The following is a 21,418-nucleotide window of genomic DNA, read 5'->3' on the forward strand; positions in this document are numbered from 1 at the left end:
TGGACGGATTCCCCTCCCCCACTTGTGTGGGGATGAGCTGGGTTAATTCCCCTCCCCCGTTTCGGCGGTGGTGAGCTGGGCAGAGTGTCCCTTCGTGGGTGTAATTCTCTAAGTGCTGAGTCCTGCGGATGGAGCTTTGATATCGACATACTGAGGAGTTTCCGGCAGCACATGACCACATATAGGGAGGCAAAAGTTTGCTCTCTATCTCCACCTGCTGGTAGATGGACACAACCCACCAGTCTATGGATTGATCAGCTATGATTAATGGAAAGAAAATTATCAGGTATGATTATACATAATTTTACCTTAATCCACAATAGAACACTACCTCCTATCCCAGGACTCTGCAGTTTCGTCTCGAGTCTTTCATGAGGTCCTTTGTCAAATGCCTTTTGAAAATCCAGATACACAATATCGACCGGCTCACCTTTATTCACGTTTTTTCACCCTTTCAAAGAAATGTAATAGATTAATGAGGCAGAATTTCCATTCATTAAATCCATGTTGGCTTTGTCTCATTAATTCATGCTTTTGAATATACTGTGTAATTTTGTTCTTTATAATAGTCTTTACCTTTTTGCCCGGCACCGACGTCAGGCTCTCACCAGTCTATAATTTCCCGGATCACCTCTGGAACCTTTTTAAAAAATCGGCATTCAGGTACCATGCTTGATTTTAAAGATAAATTACATAATACTAACAATCGTTCTGCAAGCTAATTTTTCAATGCTATCAGTACTCTGGAATGAATACCATCCAGACCAGGCGATTTGCTACTCAGTTTGTCAAAGTGTGCCATTATATTTTCCAGGTTTATAGAGATTTCATTCATTTTCTCTTGACTCATCAGCTTTGAATACCATTTCTGGCACCAGTATCTCTCTCAAATCTTCCTTGGTAAAGACTACTACTACTACTAATGTTTATCATTTCTATAGCGCTACAAGGCATACGCAGCGCTGTACACCAAACACAAAAAGACAATCCCTGCGCGAAGACTAAAGCAAAGAATTCATTTAAACTCTCCACTATGGCTTTGTCTTCCCTGAGTGCCCATTTTACCCCTTCGTCATCTAGCGGTGCAACTAATTCTTTTGCTGGCTTCTTGCTTTTAATATACCTAAAAAAAATGTTTACTGTGTATTTTTGCCTTCCTTATCACATTGCATTTCACTTGCCATTCCTTATTCTTTTTCTTATTTTCAGTCGTATCCTTCCATTTTCTGAAGGATTTTCTTTTAGTTCTAATAGCTTCTTTCACCTCACTTTTTAACCATGCCTTCTGTCTTTTGGTCTTCCTTCGTCCTTTTTTTAATTGCCGGAGTTTGTGTGTCCTGGGCTTCTGGGATAATATTTTTGAACAACATCCATGCCTGATGTAAATTTTTTGACCCTCATAGCTGCTCCTCTATGGGGGTTTTTTTTCCCCACCATCATTCTTATTTTATCATGGTCTCCTTTTTGAAAGTTAAATGCTAACATATTGGATTTCCTGTGTGTACTTACTCCAAAGCCGATATCAAATGGCCCCAGCACCATTACCTCCTGCACCAGATCATGTGCTCCACTAAGGACTAGGTCTAGAATTTTTCCTCCTCTTGTTGTCTCTTGTACCAGCTGCTCCATAAAGCAGTGCTTTATTTCGTCAAGGAATTTTACCGCCCTAGCATGCCCTGATGTTACATTTACCCAGTCGATATCGGTGTAATTGAAATCGCCCATTATCATTGTGTTGCCCAGTTTGTTAGCCTCCCTAATTTCTGATAACATTTCTGCATCCATCTGTTCATTCTGGCCAGGTGGTTGGTAGTACACTCCTATTACTATGCTTTTCCCCTTTACACATGGAATTTCAATCCATAGGGATGGCAAGATGTGTTTTGTTTCCTGCAGAATTTTCAATCTATTTGATTCAAGGTTCTCCTTAACATGCAAAGCTACCCCTCCACCAATTCGATCTATCCTATCTCTACGATATAATTTATACCCTGGTATGACAGTGTCTCACTGGTTATCCTTCTTCCACCAGGTCTCAGAGATGCCTATTATATCTAACTTTTCATTTAGTGCAATATATTCTAACTTTCCCATCTTATTTCTTAGGCTTCTGGCATTCACATATAGACATTTCAAACTGTTCCCTATTTATATGTTGCTCAGCAGTTCACAGTGTTAATTTTAAATCTTTTGTCTGCTTTTTTATTTCAAGACACCTGGTCTACTATGGTCTCTATTGCAACCTTACTATTGGGATAACTTATCTTCCCTGTTTTGGTGATATCTTTGAAAAATACCCTTGTTCTGAAGCATGCGTTTTTAAATTACTATCAGCCTTCCCCCAGTTTCTAGTTTAAAAGCTGCTGTATCTCCTTTTTAAATGCCGATGCCAGCAGCCTGGTCTCACCGTGGTTAAGGTGGAGCCTGTCTTTCTGAAATAGGTTCCCCCTTCCTCAGAATGTTGTCCAGTTCCTAACAAATCTAAAATTCTCCTCCCTGCACCATCGCTTCATCCATGTATTGAGATTCCAGAGCTCTGCCTTTCTCTTGGGTCCTGCACGTGGAATGGGGAACACTTAAATGCTGCTTTAGAGGTTCTGGTTTTGAGCTTTCTACCTAAGTAGTTATTTCTGTTTCTTATTGAATTGGGATTGGGATGAATGGGGATGGAAAGATTGAGAGACTCAGGCATTGGATGTGAGAGTGCAGACAGAATTTTGGTAAGGATTGACCAGTAGCGTGGTGGGGAAAATGCATTGATTCTCGAGAATGAGTAGGAACCAGAGAGACAGAGGACTTGGTTTTGACAGAGTGAGTGGATGTAAGTTAGATTGGGAAAGGTTTGAGGGGGGGGTGAGTTGGGGTGGGCTATGCATTTGAGATGGATATAAGAAGGGGACATGGATGAAGAAGTGGTTTGACCCAAATGAAAGATGTGAAGCAGTGGCAAGGTATGGGTCTGTGAACGGGATAGTATTTCTCACCTGTAGCAGATGTTTTTTTGTAGACAGCAAGATTAATCAGGCACACAGTCCTTCCCACTTGAACTGTGATCCTTAATGTACAAGACTGAGATCATTGCATATGGGAGAGGTCAGTACACTTAATTCTCATCTCTGGTCTGGGCAAGCTATTTCTCTCTGACTCTACTGGATAGCATTGGCATCTTGTGTACCCAGTCAGTCCTGCTGTTTTCAGAATCACTTGTAACAGGTGAGAAACAGTGCTATCTCTTGATTTTTCCCTGTTGCAACTTTTATGGTTCATAGTAATAGCTTTTTCCTGATAAACTATGAGTCCTGTGTACAAGTAATTCCAGCTTTTTTGGTAGGTCATATCTGGGAGCTGTGCAATTCCTGAGTTTGTTGGCTTTATCTCCGTAGAAAGTACCTGGAAATAATTTGCAGGGCATTTACTTTCCTTAAAGCAAGAGGGGATGCAGTTGGGTGGAGGATTGCTATTGTAGGGACATATGAATAGGAATAGGCAGGACTCGAGCAATGCTTGCTAGGACCCTGCAAGTGTTCATGATGATAACTTTGAGAATGTTATGGGTAGCACTGAGGAGGGGTTCCCAATCTTTTTTTCTTTTTTAATTAAATGTTGTGTTCAGGTTTCACATCTTTGTATCTGTAATGTACCTAATCAGAGATTCAAGGAGAAAGCTAGAGCCATGATTATGGGATACAGGAGGACGATGTCCTTAATGCAGTCAAGAAATCTTGCATTATCTTGGATGGCTCCTCACAGGTGTTTATGGAAACAGTTTTTAGAACCTGCCATTGATAGAGCTGTTTGCTAGAGTAAGGGAGTGGCGTGGGATATCTGTACTTATAGCCATTTTTGTTCTGATGTTGCTTCTGATTTCTTGAGTTGCAGGAGGCAGCTCGCCGAAAAGAGGAAGAAGAGCGGAAGGCAAGGGAAAAGCAGGAAGAAGAAGAAGCTAAGTGCTTAGAGAAGTTTCAGGATTCAGAACCATTGGAGCAGGATGAATTGCATGGCTTTACAGACACCATGTTACCAGGCTGCTTCCATCTTCTGGACGAGCTTCCAGACACAGTCTACCGCGTCTGTGATCTTATCATGACTGCAATCAAACGCAACGGTGCTGATTATCGGGACATGATCCTTAAACAGGTCGTCAATCAGGTAAGGATACGTCTGCTTGTTAGTGCCACACCGCTTCATGGGGAAGGAGAAGATACTCAGCCTTGTAGCATCCCTTGGATCTTCCAGAGCTGGTTAGGAGAGGTTCTTGTATTTTCAAGGTCAAGTAGGATAAGATATTCTTACACTTCAGTGATGTCATCTGACAGAGCCTGTACGGGAACACTCACCAGCTTATAAACTACAACTTTAGAGTGTTTAACTGTACCTGTGCACATCATCTTGTCTGCCGCTGTCATGCAGTGTCAAATTTTCCGTTGATCAAGTTGGTCATGCTTTTATAAGCTCTCCTCAGCTTGCATCTGGAGAGTCTTTTGAGCATTACTATGTGGCAAGAATTTGTCTATTTACTAATTTTAAGTCCTGCTGCTGTGTGGTACCGTAACTCCTGTAAAATTCCTCAGGTTTTTTTCAGCACTTTGTTTTCTTTATTTTCTATGGCCCATTAGGCTCTCGTAGGCCTTGGGCAACCCGACTGGGTATGATTTTCACAGTTGAGTTGCTTGATTTCACTGTGGTTATTTTTCTAGATGTGTCCCAGTATAAAATTTTCAGTGCAGTGACTAAGAAGTGTCTAAATTTTTAGATATAAAGTTCTACTTCAGGTATGCTGCACTATTTCCCATCCCCCATCTTTCTTTGCTGTCAGCCACATGCAGGAATTTCTGGCTGGTCACAAACTCTGATGGTGCCTCATGTTGCTAGGTCAACTCAGCTACTTTGTATAACTTGTTACAAATGTAATTTACTGAGAAGAGGTATGGCAAGGACACCAATTGCAAGCCTCCGGCACATATGCAGCACCTATGATTGGTCCAAGGTAGAGGAGAGGTGGATGCTCACCACAGCCTATAAAACCACGCTGCAGACAAAGAAACTCTGAAAAACTAAGCATGCTTGGAAAGAGAGTTTCAGATCCGTCCAATGGCCTATTTTTTCCCCGAAGGGGGTGTTTCCCCCCTTCGTCGAAACTAAGAATCTTTCTTTCTTTTTCTTTCTTTCTTTCTTTCTCCTTTCTTTCTTTCTTTCTTTCTTTTTCTTTCTTTCTTTCTTTCTTTCTTTCTTTCTTTCTTTCTTTCTTTCTTTCTTTCTTTCTTTCTTTCTTTCTTTCTTTCTTTCTTTCTTTCTCTTCTTTATATAATTAGTCTGATTACTTATAATTACCAGAGTTACGGATGTTAGATTTTGTAAGTTTGTTACAACTATCTGATGCTGTGCTGGTGGGTGAGTAATAAAGGACTTTTAATTCTCTGATTCCTGTCCAATTTTTCCATAATATTTTGTAACGTGTTTAGAGAATAGCAAACCAAATGAGCAACCTGCTGTAATATATGCTGACGATCACCCCGGACTTCAACAGAGATATGGTCCAAAAAAAAAAAAAACCCAAAACTGCGTAAATCTTTAGATCCATATCCCTGTTTGGGATAATCGGTGTATATTACAGCAGCAGGAACAACAGTGGATATATAGATTACAAACTATTCAACCTTCAAGTTCTATTTTTATTGATAGGTATGGGCTATAATGATTGGATGTGCAGTAGATGTCAGAGCTATTCTGGTTGGATGGATTTTAAGAACAGCAAGGCGCCATTTTGAATCACTGCGGGGAATGCTGGTGGTCCAATCATACTCTGATGAAATGACACAAGTTGTTTATGAAACAAGGGCCTCGACAGAACGGAATCATAAGATGTGTACCTGATTGATGTCTGAAGCACCCACGTGAAAGTGTATCATGATCATAAAAATTTTTTTTGAAGTTGGAATTCATGAACTTCTAAAGGGTTGCATTATTTTGGACAGGATACAAGTACTTGAGAGAGTTTAAAAATTTGCAGTGAAATTTGATAAAATGCTTTAAAAATCTCTAAAAATTACATTTTTAATAATAAGGTTAATGTTGGCCGGTGGTTGGGAGGTTTCTTCTTTTGACTAAGATGGAATAAGTAGCACTCTAGTTGTGCACATATAATTCTGAGGTTAATATTGCTTTTTGGCACTATTTATTTAATGTTTTGATTAGTGAGTGCCCTTATAACCTCAAACAGGTGGGTTCTCAAAATTGTCCATATAGGTTACCATCTGCACGGAAAGAATTCTTCCAAATTGCCCAGCTCTCAGCATCAGGAATTACTTGCCAAGGAACTCTCATCAGTCTTACAGGCCAGTGCAGTCAGACCTGTTCCACCAGGGGAAAGAGGGGAGAGATTTTAAGTACTTCCTGATCACAAAGACTGGGAGATTTCATCCTATCCTATCCTAGACTCAAGGACCTTGAACATATACTTGGCCATTCAGAAGTTAGATGGTTTCTTAGGCATCCTAATGCCCATGATTCAAAAAGGAGATTTGTTAACGTTTTCTAGGCTTAAAAGATACTTATATCTACATATAAATACATCCAAGTCAGAAGAAATATCTTAGATTCAAAGTAGGGAAACACCACTTCTAGTATCATGTATTGCCATTTTGCCTCATGGCACCAAGGCAGTCATTCTTCGGCGCCCCGGAGCTCTCGGTACCGTGACAGGAAGGTGACCGATGAATTTGCTTCTTTGCCTTTGCACGACTGTTTGTGTACTTGTTTCCCTACTTAGATGAAAGACATCTAGAGCATGTCAGAGGAAGGGACAAAATCAATATGCAGGACCGTTTGGGTGCTGGAGCTACTAGGATTTGTTATAAACTATCCCAAATTGAAGCTCAGCCCATCACAATTAGTTTTTTAGGGGCCCTGCTAGAAATGAGTCAGGCTTGTGTATTTTTTCAGCAGCAGCACATCGAAACACTATTTTAGTACTCACCAAAGTGCTGCAGCGTCAGCACTTATAAGCAGATATTGAGAATGCTGAGCCATATGGCCTTTACTGACCACATAATTCTCTGAGGACAAGCAGGCTGCTTGTACTCACATGTGGATGATGTCCGACGGCAGCCCCAGCATCGGAAATCTTCCTAGCTACAAAGGTAGGTACCGGTGACATGCTTCGTGCGAAGGCAAAGAAGCAAATTCATCGGTCACCTTCCTGTCACGGTACCGAGAGCTCCTGGGTGCTGAAGAATTCGGCACCCGTGAAGCGTTGATGCCGGGAAGACCGCTCACCCTCCATTCAGGAGGTGTCGATGCGTTCTTCGGACAGCCTGGTACTGCCTCCGCGCCCCAGGCTCTGACTTCGTCGCCTGTACTGACCCCACAGCCTTGCTCGACAGACACTTTAGACAAGTGCCTCCTAGCCATCCTTCCAGGGATTCTGGAGGGGCTGCTGCGACCATCTATTCCGGTACCGGTGGTGCTTGCGCCATCGGTACCGTCGAGAGATGCAGCGGTTGGTTCCCTGCTCGTGGTGCGGACTGCGACGCTGGTACAACTTGCAGCATCGGCCTCGGCTGCCACCCAAGTTGACTCCCCGTCGACGTCGCTGGAGGGAGATTCGTCGCCGGTGGCGTGGGAGTCTTCTTCTCAGCATCACCATCTCGAGGACATGATTCCTCTGCATCGAGATGGGCCCGGCTTCGGACTGAAGTCAGAGAACTCGTGTCCGATACCGAAGAGGAGGCCTCGTGGGAAGCAGAGGAAGAGCCAAAATATTTTTCTGATGTGGAGTCTTGTGGTCTTCCTTCTGATCCTACTCCTTCGCTAGAGAGAAAGCTTTCCCACCCCTGAGAGTCTGTCTTTTTCTTCCTTTCTCCGGGAAATGTCTACGGCCATTCCCTTTCCAGTGGTTACTGAGGATGAGCCCAGGGCCGAGATGTTCGAGGTCCTGGACTATCCTTCGCCACTTAAGGAATCATCCACTGTTTCTCTGCATAATGTCCTGAAACAGACATTGCTGATGAACTGGGCGAAGCCATTAACTAATCCCTCCATCCCCAAAAAGATTGAATCCCAGTATCGGATCCACGGGGACCCAGAGTTGATGAAGACACAGTTGCCTCATGACTCTGGCGTTGTGGATTCTGCTCTCAAGAGAGCCAAGAGTTCTCGGGATTACACCTCGGCGCCCCCTGGGGCGGGAGTCTGGAACTCTGGACTCTTTTGAAGGCCTATCATTCTGCTATGCTTGTGTCCAAGATTCAGTCGTACCAGCTTTACACGAGCATCCACTTGCGGAACAATGTGCGACAGCCAAGCCTTTTCAGAAGGTGGTTAGGCAGCTGAAGGCGTGTCGAAAATTCCTGTCCAGGGGGTGCTTACGACACTTTTGATGTTGCGTCCAGGGCCGCTGCTCAAGGTATAGTGATGCGCAGACTCTCATGGCTGCGTGCCTCTGACCTGGAAGAGTCCAGCAGCAGATTGCGGATGCTCCTTGCTGGGGGGATAATATTTTTGGTGAGAAGGTCGAACAGGTGGTAGAGCAGCTCTACCAGCGGGACACTGCCTTCGACAAACTCTCCCACCGGACGCCTTCAGCATCTACCTCATCAGGTAGACGTTTTTATGGGGGAAGGAGGAATGCTCCCTATGCTTCTAATAGGCATAGGTACAATCCACCTTCCCGACAACCTGCTCAGGCTAAGCCCAGGCGCGCTCGTTCACGTCAACAGCGTGCGCCTCAACAGGCCCCTGCAGCTCCCCAGAAAAAGCAAGGGACGGGTTTTGACTGGCTCCAGGCGAGCATAGCTGCTATAAGTGTCCATGCCGGATGATCTACCGGTCGGGGGGAGGTTAAAGTTTTTTCACCAAAAGTGGCCTCTTGTAACCTCAGATTGATGGGTTCTTCAAATAGTCCGGCTAGGATACTCCCTCAATTAGATATCAACACCTCCAAATTGCCCACTGGGAGCTCAGTCCTTCAGCTTCCAGCACAAGCTGGTACTTCACAGAAGAAAATCCTGGAGAAGGACCACGATGGACTGGCAAAAGTGCAAATGAAAGTGGAGTAGATATAGCACCGTTCACAGAAGAGAGTGTGTATAAACAACTTGAAAAGCTAAAGGTGGACAAAGCCGTGGGACCGGACGGGATCCACCCCAGGATATTAACGGAGCTCAGAGAGGTTCTGGCGGGTCCTCTTAAAGATTTGTTTAATAAATCATTGGAAACAGGATAGGTTCCGTGGGATTGGAGAACGGCGGATGTGGTCCCTCTTCACAAAAGTGGTGATAAGGAAGAAGCTGGGAACTACAGGCCGGTAAGCCTCACTTCGATTATTGGAGAAGTAATGGAAGCGATGCTGAAGGAAAGGATAGTGAATTTCCTGGAAGCCAATAAGTTGCAAGATCCCAGACAACATGGTTTTACCAAAGGGAAATCGTGCCAAACGAATCTCATTGAATTCTTTGACTGGGTGACTGGAGAATTAAATCAGGGATGTGATATAGACGTAATCTACCTAGATTTCAGCAAGGCTTTTGACACAGTTCCCCACAGGAGGCTCTTGAACAAACTGGACGGGCTGAAGATAGGACCCTAAGTGGTGAACGGGATTAGGAACTGGTTGACGGACAGACGCCAGAGGGTGGTGGTAAATGGAATTTGCTGGGAAAGGTGAGTAGTGGAGTGCCTCAGGGATCAGTGCTGGGACCGATTCTGTTCAGTATATTTGTGAGTGACATTGCTGAAGGGTTAGAAGGTAAAGTTTGCCTTTTTGCGGATGATGCTAAGATTTGTAACAGAGTGGACACCCAGGAGGGAGTGGAAAACATGAAAAAGGATCTGCGGAGGCTAGAAGAATGGTCTAAAGTTTGGCAAATAAAATTCAATGCGAAGAAATGCAAAGTGATGCACTTATGGAGTAGAAATCCATGGGAGACGTATGTGTTAGGTGGGGAGAGTCTGATAGGTACCAACGGGGAGAGGGATCTTGGGGTGATAGAATCTGAGGATCTGAAGGCGACGAAACAGTGTGACAAGGCGGTGGCCGTAAGTAGAAGGTCGCTAGGCTGTATAGAGAGGGGAGTGACCAGCAGAAGAAGAAGAGGTTTTAATGCTTCTGTATAAGTCATTGGTGAGGCCCCACCTGGAGTATTGTGTTCAGTTCTGGAGGCCGTATCTTGCTAAGGATGTAAAAAGAATTGAAGCGGTGCAAAGAAGAACTACGAGAATGGTACGGGATTTGCGTTACAAGACGTATGAGGAGAGACTTGCTGACCTGAACATGTATACCCTGGAGGAAAGAAGAAACAGGGGTGATATGATACAGACGTTCAAATATCTGAAAGGTAATCCACAAACTAACCTTTTCTGGAGATGGGAAGGCGGTAGAACTAGAGGGCACGATACGAGATTGAAGGGGGGCAGTCTCAAGAAAAATGTCAGGAAGTATTTTTTCACGGAGAGAGTGGTGGATGCTTGGAATGCTCTCCAGCGGGAGGTGGTGGAGAGGAAACCGGTAACGGAATTCAAACATGCGTGGGATAAACATAAAGGAATCCTTTTCCGAGGAAATGGATCCTCAGAAGCTTAGCTGAGATTAGGTGGCAGAGCCGGTGGAGGGAGGCGGGGCTGGTGGTTGGGAGGCGAGGATATTGCTGGGCAGACTTATACGGTCTGTGCCAGAGCCGGTGGTTGGGAGGCAGGGATACTGCTGGGCAGACTTATACGGTCTGTGCCCTGAAAATGACAGATACAAATCAAGGTAAGGTATACACAAAAAGTAGCACATATGAGTTTATCTTGTTTTGCAGACTGGATGGACTGTGCAGGTCTTTTTCTGCCGTCATCTACTATGTTACTTGCAGAGGAGCTCTCCGCCCTTCTCAGCGCCAATGCGTTCGAGCCCCTGCCACCGGGGCAGGAAGGGCTGGGATTCTATTCCAGGTACATTCTTGTGGAAAAGAAAACAGGGGGGATGCGTCCCATCCTAGACCTAAGGGCCCTGAACAAATATCTGGTCCGAGAAAAGTTCAGGATGCTTTCCCTGGGCACCCTTCTTCCCATGATTCAGAAAAACGATTGGCTATGCTCTCTGGACTTGAAGGATGCTTATACTCACATCCCGATACTACCAGCTCCCAGGCAGTATCTTCGATTCCGTCTGGGGACACGGTATTTTCAGTATTGTGTACTACCCTTTGGTCTTGCCTCTGCGCCCAGAGTGTTTACGAAATGCCTGGCGGTTGTAGCAGCGTCTCTGTGCAGATTGGGAGTGCATATGTTCTCCTATCTCGACGATTGGCTGGTGAAGAACACCTCGGACGCAGGAGCTCTACAGTCCATGCAGATGACTATTCAACTCCTGGAGCTACTAGAGTTTGTGATAAATTATCCAAAGTCCCACCTTCTTCCAGTTCAAAGACTTGGATTCATAGGAGCTCTGCTGGACTCCCAGACTGCTCATGCCTACCTCCCCGAGGCCAGGGCAGACAATCTTTTGTCTCTTGTTTCCTGGGTCCGAGCGTCTCAGCAGATCACAGCTCGGCAGATGTTGAGATTGCTCGGCCACATGGCCTCCACAGTTCATGTGACTCCCATGGCCCGTCTTCACATGAGATTGGCTCAATGGACCCTAGCTTCCCAGTGGTTTCAAGCTGCGGGGGATCTAGAGGACGCGATCCAGCTGTCCACGGGGTTTCTCAAATCCCTACATTGGTGGACAATTCGATCCAATTTGACCTTGGGACGTCCCTTTCAAATTCGTCAGCTACAAAAAGTGCTGACAACAGATGCGTCTTTCCTCGGGTGGGGAGCCCATGTCCATGGGCTTCACACTCAAGGACGTTGGTCCCTCCAGGAAACAGGTTTTCAGATCAATCTCCTGGAGTTGCGAGCGATCTGGAACTCTGTAAAGGCTTTCCGAGATCGGCTGTCCAATCAAATTATCCAAATTCAGACAGACAATCAGGTTGCCATGTATTACATCAACAAGCAGGGGGGCACCGGATCTCGCCCCCTGTTTCAGGAAGCCGTCCAGATGTGGCTTTGGGCTCGCTGTCATGGCATGTTTCTCCAAGCCACGTATCTGGCAGGCGTAAACAACAGTCTGGCCGACAGGTTGAGCAGGATAATGCAACCTCACGAGTGGTCTCTCTACTCGAGAGTAGTACGTCAGATCTTCCAAGCGTGGGGCACCCCCTTGGTCGATCTCTTTGCTACTCAGACCAATCACAAGGTCCCTCAGTTCTGTTCCAGACTTCAGGCTCATGGCAGACTAGCGTTAGATGCCTTTCTCCTTTATTTGGGGAAGGGCCTCCTGTATGCGTATCCTCCCATACCCTTGGTAGGGAAGACTTTGCTGAAACTCAAGCAGGATCGTGGGACCATGATTCTGATCGCTCCCTTCTGGCCACGTCAGATCTGGTTCCCTCTTCTTCTGGAGTTGTCCTCTGAAGAACTGTGGAGATTGGAGTGTTTTCCAACCCTCATTACTCAGAACGAGGAGGCGCTTCTGCATCCCAACCTCCAGTCCCTGGCTCTCATGGCCTGGATGTTGAGAGCGTAGACTTTGCCTCCTTGGGTCTATCGGAGGGTGTCTCCTGAGTCCTGCTTGCTTCCAGGAAAGATTCCACTAAAAAGTGTTACTCTTTTAAATGGAGGAGGTTTGCCGTCTGGTGTGGCAGCAAGGCCCTAGACCCTCACTCTTGTCCTACACAGACCCTGCTTGAATACCTTCTGCACTTGTCTGAGTCTGGTCTTAAGACCAACTCTGTAAGAGTTAGTGCTCATCATTATTGTGTAGAAGGTAAGCCTATCTCTGGGCAGCCTTTAGTTGTTCGCTTCATGAGAGGTTTGCTTTTGTTAAAGCCCCCTGTCAAACCTCCGCCAGTGTCATGGGATCTCAATGTCGTTCTCACCCAGCTGATGAAACCTCCTTTTGAGCCACTGAATTCCTGCCATCTGAAGTACTTGACTTGGAAGGTCATTTTCTTGGTGGCTGTTACTTCAGCTCGTAGAGTCAGTGAGCTCCAAGCCTTGGTAGTCCATGCTCCATATACTAAATTTCATCATAACAGAGTAGTCCTCCGCACTCACCCTAAGTTGTTGCTGAAGGTGGTGTCAGAGTTCCATCTGAACCAGTCAATTGTCTTGTCAACATTCTTTCCCCACCCTCATACCCGCCCTGCTTAACGTCAGTTGCACACATTGGACTGCAAGCTAGCATTGGCCTTCTATGTGGAGCGGACAAGCCCATTCAGACAGGCCGCCCAAATGTTTGTTTCTTTCGACCCCAACGGAAGGGGAGTGGCTGTAGGGAAATGCAGCATTTCAAATTGGCTAGCAGATTGCATTTCCTTCACTTACGCTCGAGCTGGGCTGACTCTTGAGGGTCATGTCATGGCTCGTAGTGTTAGAGCCATGGCAGCGTCAGTGGCCCACTTGAAGTCAGCCACTATTGAAGAGATTTGCGAGGCTGCGACATGGTCATCTGTCCACACATTCACATCTCATTACTGCCCTCAGCAAGCTACCCGACGCGACAGTTGGTTTGGGCAGTCGATGCTGCAGAATCTGTTTGGGGTCTAGAATCCAACTCCACCCCCCCTAGGCCCATTTTTGTTCTGTTCCAGGCTGCACTCTCAGTTAGTTGTTATTTTTCAGGTCACTCTATGTTATGTCCTCGCCGTTGTGAGGCCCAATTGACCAATGTTTGTTGTTCTGAATGAGCCTAGGGGCTAGGGAATACCCCACATGTGAGAACAAGCAGCCTGCTTGTCCTCAGAGAAAGCGAAGTTACTTACCTGTAGCAGGTATTCTCCGAGGACAGCAGGCTGATTGTTCTCACCAACCCACCCAACTCCCCTTTGGAGTTGTCTTCCCTTGTCTTTGCTTTGTAATTTGACTGAGGCACGTTCGTGCTACGGGCGGGAAGACGGTTGCGCATGCGCACTTGCACGCGAGGTCTCTAGCAAGCTTTGTTGCTAGGAAGATTTCCGAACCTGGGGCTGCCGTGGGACGTCACCCACATGTGAGAACAATCAGCCTGCTGTCCTCGGAGAATACCTGCTACAGGTAAGTAACTTCACTTTCCCATGGCATGCCTCAATTTAAAGCAAGCTCAATGGAACTTTTGTCCATCACAGTCCCGAGGACCTTTAAGACGTGATTTTTCACTTCTCCACTGAAGGAGTCTCTCTCCTGGTTGATAGTTCAATCTTTCCAAAGGAATACCCTTCTAAATTCCACAGATTCAAGTGTCATTAACAGATGTATACAGCCTGGGATGGGGATCTCATGTAGATGGGTGCCACACTCATGATCTATAGTCTACTCAGGAAAAACTTCAAACATAAATTTCTTGGAGCTAAGGGTAGTATGGAATGCTCTAAAGGCTTCAAGAGATGTGATATCATTCAAATTCAAACAGTTTGTTTGCAATGTTCTGCATCGGCAAGCAGAGAGGAACAAGTTCGTTCCTTCTGTATCAGAACGCGGTCAGGATGTGAAGATGGGCCCTCTATCAGGGGATGTTGCTGATAGCCACATACCCAGCAGGGTAAGACAGCTGTCTGGCAGACAAGCTGATTCAGGTCCTGTGACCTCAAAAGTGGTCTCGGAACCTGGGTGTAGCCCAGATTTTTAGAGAGTGAGGCACCCCTTGTCCCTTGGTTCTGCTCCAGAGTAGATCACGCAGCAAACTAGATTGTGCCTTTTTCCTTTTCTGAATGAAGGGCCTTCTGTATACGTGTCGTCCTCTGCTTCATAGCAAAGCCTTCTGAAACTTAAAAAGGACCAGGGAACCATGATGCTGATTACACTTATGGCTGAGGCAAATCTGGTTCCTACATCTTTTAAAATGTGCTTCCAGGGATCCTTGGGGTGCTTTCCAACTTTCCTTACTGAGGACAGGGGATCAGTGCTACATCCCATCCTCTAGTTCCTAGACCTCATGGCTCAGATGTTGAGAGGGTAGTGGTGGATTCCCTTAACCTTCTGGGAGGGTATGTCTCAGATACTATTAGCTTCCAGAAGATTCCACTAGAAGGTCATATGGATTTAAATATAAGAGGTTTGCCATCTGGTGTGAGGGCAAGTCTCTAGAAACCTTTGCCTGTCCTACACAAAAACTTCTCGAATACCTTCTGGACTTGTCAGTCAGTCTCAAGACCAACTCCATTAGGGTTCATTTCAGTTCAATTGCCACTTATTGCATAGAAGGTAAATTCATCTATGCTTAGTCTTTAGTTTGATTTATGTGGGGCTTGCTTCTATTGAAACCTCCCTTAAAGCCTCAGTTTCATGGGATCTTGGTGTCGTCTTAACCCAGCTAACGAGCCTTTGGAGCCACTTGATAACTGTTATCCAAGTTCTTTACCAAAGTTGTGTTGGAATTCCAGCTTAAACAGTCAGTTCTGCCAGCATTTTTCCCTCCACCTCATGCCCACAAAGACGACTGTGCACTTTCACAGTTATGCCACCTAGCTTTTTGTTCCTTTTGACCCACAGGATAGGGATTGTCATCAGCAAACACACTTTCTATTTGGTTAGCAAATTGTATTTCTTTTACTTATGCCCGTGCTGGGCTCTCTTCAGAGGATCATTTTACGACTCATGTCAGCTGTGGATGCATTGGTAGCTCACTTTGAGATAAGCCTCCACAGAGGAAATTTGCAGAGCTACAATGTTGTCTTCAGTTCATACGTTCACATCTCACTACTGTTTGGAACAGGACTGAGTGGAGGAGTGGCCTAGTGGTTAGGGTGGTGGACTTTGGTCCTGGGGAACTGAGGAACTGAGTTCGATTCCCACTTCAGGCACAGGCAGCTCCTTGTGACTCTGGGCAAGTCACTTAACCCTCCATTGCCCCATGTAAGCCGCATTGAGCCTGCCATGAGTGGGAAAGCGCGGGGTACAAATGTAACAAAACAAACTCTCAGTGCAATAATTGTTTTGGTCAGACAGTCCTTCAGAAGTTATTTGGGGTCTGGAATCCAGCTTCTTCCTCTAGGTGCATTTCTTTCCATTCCTGGCTGCTCACAAAAATAACAATTTGTATCTGATTTCGGAGTTGGGTTTGGCTATGCCTGTTGTGAGCCAGGTTGTTCCCTATTTTTTTAGTGTAGCCTGGAAGCTAGGGATTCCCAAGTATAAGAATCTTATCTTGTTTGTCCTTGGAGAAAAATGTATTTACCTGTAGCAGGTGTTCTCTGAGGACAGCAGAATAAATATTCTTACATACTTACTGTCCTCCCGAGTTGAATTCTATGCACTGGACACTAGACTGGTTAAGTCCCGCATGACAGAGGCCAGCGGGGAGATGCACATATGCATAGTACACAAACTGTTGAATCCATTGAATGATGTCACCCAAGTATATGAATATTTGTTCTGTTGTCCTCGGAGAACGTTTGCTACAGGTAAGTAACATTGTTATCTTGCAACATACCTGGTTATTTCTCTGCTGAGAAAGATATCATTCCAACTTCCTCAGCGACCCTCCAGACCGGTCAAGACGCGTGGGTTATGTCCTCCTACCAGCAGAGGGAGACTGAGAAAACACTAAGCTTTTGAAGCCTGTATATATAACCTGTGCAGAACCTCCAGTAGCCAGTATTTTCTCAGTCTCAGCAGAGGTAGCAGTTGACAGCCTGTGCAGTCTCCAATAGTCTGGTGAGGTAGTTTGTCATTGGGTCGTAGGATTTTTTCCTTCCAAACTTTATTCTGTTGCAGTACCCTGTACGTGTGTGTTTAAAAAAAAAAAAAAAGTGCTTTGTGGCCCTGGGTCCGGTGGGGCCCAGTTTTTTCCCCCTGGGGTGTTACACCTATGTTTGGATCCCTCCCCCTGTGCTGCTCTCTATTTCTGTTTGCTTGGCAGCTTTGTGCCTCGGCTGCTTTCTCAGTATTGTAGCCTTGAGTGCCTTACAATTTCCAGATGCCAGAGTTGGAGTACTGTGCCTTTAAGGGCATTTATTTCTTTATTTTCAGCGGACCGAACGGGGGTTTCGATTCCTTGCTGGAACGAGGGAGCAGCGCTTTCTTCAGTGCTTTTGCAGTGTGAGTGAGTTTTTGGTTTGGCGCGTTTGCGGAACAGCTTTTCCCTTCCCTCGTGGTTTATGGCGGCCCAGCTCCTCCGATGTCGCGCGTGCTCGTGGCAAGGGGTAGAGGCGCCGGGCGCTTAGTGTAAGCTTTGCGGTGCGCCTATAAAGGTGGCTGCGGCTCCCCCCGACTTGACCTCGGAGAGATCGATGGTGTTGGGAGTCTCCGGGTCAGCGGGAGCGTAGGCAGGGCCGCTGTCAGCGGGAACAGTTTCGGCGGGAACGGCCGCCATCTTGAGTCCGACGCGGCCCGTGGAACCAGCTGTTTTTGGGCCTGCGGCCTCCGTTTTTGGCACAAAAGGGCCTAATGACGGTCCAGGAATGGTGGGCTTTCCTCCAGATTTTGTCTGGACGCGGTATCAGGCCTGGAGATCGGGGACCCCCCCCCCCCCCCCCAATTGAAGAGGGGACTGTTTCCGTCTTGACTGAGAGACCGCGGTTAGAATGGTCAGAGGACAGGCAATGTTTTTCTCCTGAAGCTGCGCTTAGTGATCTGGGGGAGTCAGGTGGAATTGACGGCTCTCAGGAGCAGGATTGTTGGATTTCTGGAGAGGATCCTTCAGTAGTGCGGATTTTCCATAGAGATGAGCTGTCAGAACTCATAGATTGGGTGTCGTCCACCCTTCAGTTTGGTCCTGAGGTGGCTTTGGGGGAAACTGGCCAGGATCCGTTGGTGAAGGGCATTCAGCGTCAGGCGTGATCCTTCCCTATGAACAAGGATCTCCGGGAGATGATTTGTCAGGAATGGGATTTGCCGTGTAAGGTGGCAAAGGCAATGGCAAGGCTTTATCCCCTCCCTCAGGAAGATAGGGATTCCTTTAAGGCTCCCACGGTAGATGCAGTAGTGACGGCAGTAATTATAGCTACGGCTATCCCAATTGATGGAGGAACGGCCGTCCGTGATCCTCAGGATAGGAGGTTGGGATCTTTTCTCAAGCGTAGTTTTGTTTTGTCGGCTCTAGCCCTGCAGGCCTCGGTTTGTGGGGGTCTGGTAGCTCGGGCATGTTTTCGTTGGACCGAGAAGCTCCTGGATGATTCGGTAGATGTTGGTTCTTCTGGGGGTCAGGAGTTAACCAACTTGGACATGGGTTCATCCTTTTTGTCTGAGGCATTTTATGATTTGTTGCGTACTTCAGACAAAATATGGCTATGGTTGTGGGAGCGCGTAGGGCCCTCGGTTTACAAGGTTGGGTCGCGGATGCGGCTTCTAAGGCTAAGTTGTGTTCTCTGCCACTTAAGGGAGCTATGCTCTTTGGAGAAGATTTGGACAAGTTAGTGTGAGGTCTTAGTGATACCAAGGTTCTATGGCTCCAGATTTCGGTTCAAGGCAGGGGCCAGAACTAGTTCCTCTCGGGGACGGTTTAGGGAGGCTCAGCGGTATAGGCCGGGCAGATCGAGTGGGACCTACCCCTAGCTGTCTGTTCGTCTGTCCAATTTAGATTGTAAGCTCTGTTGAGCAGGGACTGTCTTTTCATGTTAATTTGTACAGCGCTGCGTAAGTCTAGTAGCGCTATAGAAATGTTTAATAGTAGTAGTAGTAGGACCTCTAGGGGTTGGTTTTTCCAGCGCACACAGTTCTTTCGTGAGAGTCGTCGCGAAGGGCGTGGCTTTTCCGCGGGAGGTTAGTATTCAGGCCGCAATTCCCAATGAAGGTGTGCGGGCTCAGGCTCTGGTGCATGTTGGGGCTCGGCTGAGTCTGTTTACCAGAGCTGGGCCCAAATCAGGTCAGATCAGTGGGTTCTCGAGGTGTTTTGAGGCGGATATGCGCTGGAATTCGAAAGCTGTTCTCCCGAAGTGTTTCTGGAATCCCTCTGTCGGTCTTGGAGCAAGAGGGCAGCAGTGAGGACACTCTGCGGTGGCTGCTCGCGTTGGGAGCCGTGGTTCCTGTTCCTTCAGATCAGCAACGCTCGGGTGCTATTTGATCTATTTTGTGGTCCACAAGAAGAGGACACTTTCGTCCCATTTTAGATCTCAAAAGGGTCAATGCGGCACTCAAGGTGCCCTCTTTCCGGATGGAGACGTTGCGGTCAGTCACTGGTGCGGTCCGGAAAGGAGAGTTTCTCACTTCCCTGGATTTGACGGAAGCTTATCTTCACTTTCCTTCGTGCGGCCTTTTGGTTCCAAGTTGCAGGGTCCGATTCATCGGTTCCTTTCAGAGAAGGCGCCGACGGCCCGTACTTATCGTCAGGTCCTGGGGCTGATGGCGGCGACCATAGAGGTAGTTCCGTGGGCCAGGGCGCACATGCGTCAGGTACAGTCAGCTCTGCTCAGTCGTTGGTCCCCTCTGTCGCAGGACTTGGAGATGTGTTTTCCGCACTGGTGGCTCAACCCGCGCAATTTGGGAAAAGGAATGCCGTTGGAGTCCCCACAGGGGCTGGTAATGGTCACGGATGCCAGTCTGCAAGGTTGGGGGGCACATTGTCTCGGTCAGGTAGCTCAAGGCCGGTGGTCTCGGGCAGAAGCAGAGTGGTCCATCAACCGGCTGGAAACTCGGGCCATTCGGGTGGCGCTCCAGGCCTTGCCGTCGGTAGTTCGCCACAAGGCAGTCCGAGTGCTCTGTGACAACGCCATGGCAGTAGCGTATGTCAACCGTCAAGGGGGGACGAAGAGCCTTGGCGGCGCAGTTGAACTCATCTTCAGGCTCTCTTGGCAGCGCATGTGGCTGGGGTAGGTCACATAGATGCAGATCAGTTCTGTGTCAAGGCCCGATAATCATGCCGGATCCGGCTCGGTTTTCGCTTACGGCTTGGCTCTTGAGCTGCACAAGTTGAAGAAGGGGCTTTCGTCCAGTGGCTTTGTTACGATGTTGCGTTCCCGTAGACAATCCACTTCCTTGGCGTATGTCCGGGTTTGGAGAATCTTTGAGCACTGGTGTGAAGACCATCGAGTTCGGCCGTTTCGCTCTTCGGTAGCGGAAGTTTTGGAATTTTTGCAAGATGGTGTTGATAGGGGTCTGGCCTTGTCTACACTGAAGGTTCAGGTGGCAGCTTTGTCATGTTTTCGTGGGAAGCTTCAGTGAAAGTCCTTCGCTTCTGTGCCTGAGGTAGTGCGTTTTTTTGAAGGGTGTTAAGTTGCTGCGTCCGCCTCAGTGACGGATAGTGCCTCCGTGGGATTTGAAGCTAGTTTTGGATGCTTTGATCAGGCCTCCGTTTGGGCCTCTGGTATCGGCATCTTGTAAGGATTTATCTTTTAAGATGGTCTTGCTGGTGGCAATTACTTCAGCACGGAGGGTTTCAGAGCTTCAGGCTTTGTCTTGTAGGGAACCATTTTTGTCCTTTCTGAGGGAAAGGTTTCGTTGCGGACGGTGCTTTCCTTTTTTGCCCAAGGTGGTTCCGAGTTCCATGTTAATCAGGTCATCTCTCTGCCAGTGTTGGGTAATATGGCTGGAGATTCGGAGCAGCGTGGTATTGCCAAGCTGGATGCCAGGAGAGTTTTGAGTTGTTATCTCTCTGGAACTCAGGACTTCAGAGCCTCTGACTGTTTGTTCGTTCTTCATGGTGGCCCAAAGAAGGGTGCAGCGGCCCCTAAGGTGACCATAGCACGGTGGTTGAAGGAGGCGGTTACATCTGCTTACTTGAAGGGTCCTGTGGTGCATAGGGGCGGAGAATAGTATGATTCCTGTGTGAAGCATTATAGGATTCCTGTGCATGCAAAGGACGACGTGCGCTTTGGGGCAGCAGTTTTGACCTCTGGCCATAGTAGGTCCCTCCCGTAAGTTAGTTACTGCTTTGGTACGTCCCACGCGTCTTGACCGGTCTGGAGGGTCGCTGAGGAAGGTGAAATTAGATCTTACCTGCTAATTTTCTTTCCTCTAGACCCTCCAGACCGGTCAAGAGCCCGCCCTGTCTGTATTGGAGGCCAGGAGGTGTGTTTGTTGGATAATTCTTGGCAGCTGTAGATTGTTGTTTCTTTAATTGCAGACTCTGTTTATTTCTGTTTTGTGATAGGAGTCTGGGACAGGTGGGGCTCTTCTTTGATAGTCCACCTGTAGAAGCCCAACTGTTTTATCAAAGGCAAAGGAACATGTTTCCGTAAGAGCAAGCGGAAGATGTTTCTTGTTTTTGCAGTTTACTGTGACCACGTACAGGGTTGCTAGTTGTTGTTAGTGTTTTTTGTTTCTCTGCTTTGTCAGGGTTATACTGGCTACTGGAGGTTCTGCACAGGTTATATATACAGGCTTCAAAAGCTTAGTGTTTTCTCAGTCTCCCTCTGCTGGTAGGAGGACATAACCCACGCGTCTTGACCGGTCTGGAGGGTCTAGAAGAAAGAAAATTAGCAGGTAAGATCTAATTTCACCTTGTGGGAAAAACAATACACCAAAATCTTATTTCTTT

The 21,418-nt window shown here is 47.0% G+C and overlaps 1 protein-coding gene across 1 annotated transcript in view; it reads left to right on the plus strand.

Moving 5' to 3' along the window:
• The window catches only part of HUWE1 (HECT, UBA and WWE domain containing E3 ubiquitin protein ligase 1), a 1,034,695-nt gene that overhangs the window by 486,152 nt on the left and 527,125 nt on the right, over window positions 1-21,418 (plus strand). The window contains 1 exon segment of the mRNA XM_030194273.1: window positions 3,880-4,149. Within this exon segment, the coding sequence (XP_030050133.1) occupies window positions 3,880-4,149 (270 nt within the window).

The sequence above is a fragment of the Microcaecilia unicolor genome, chromosome 2 (genome assembly GCF_901765095.1).
Source record: "Microcaecilia unicolor chromosome 2, aMicUni1.1, whole genome shotgun sequence".
In the NCBI taxonomy this organism is placed as follows: Eukaryota; Metazoa; Chordata; class Amphibia; order Gymnophiona; family Siphonopidae; genus Microcaecilia; species Microcaecilia unicolor.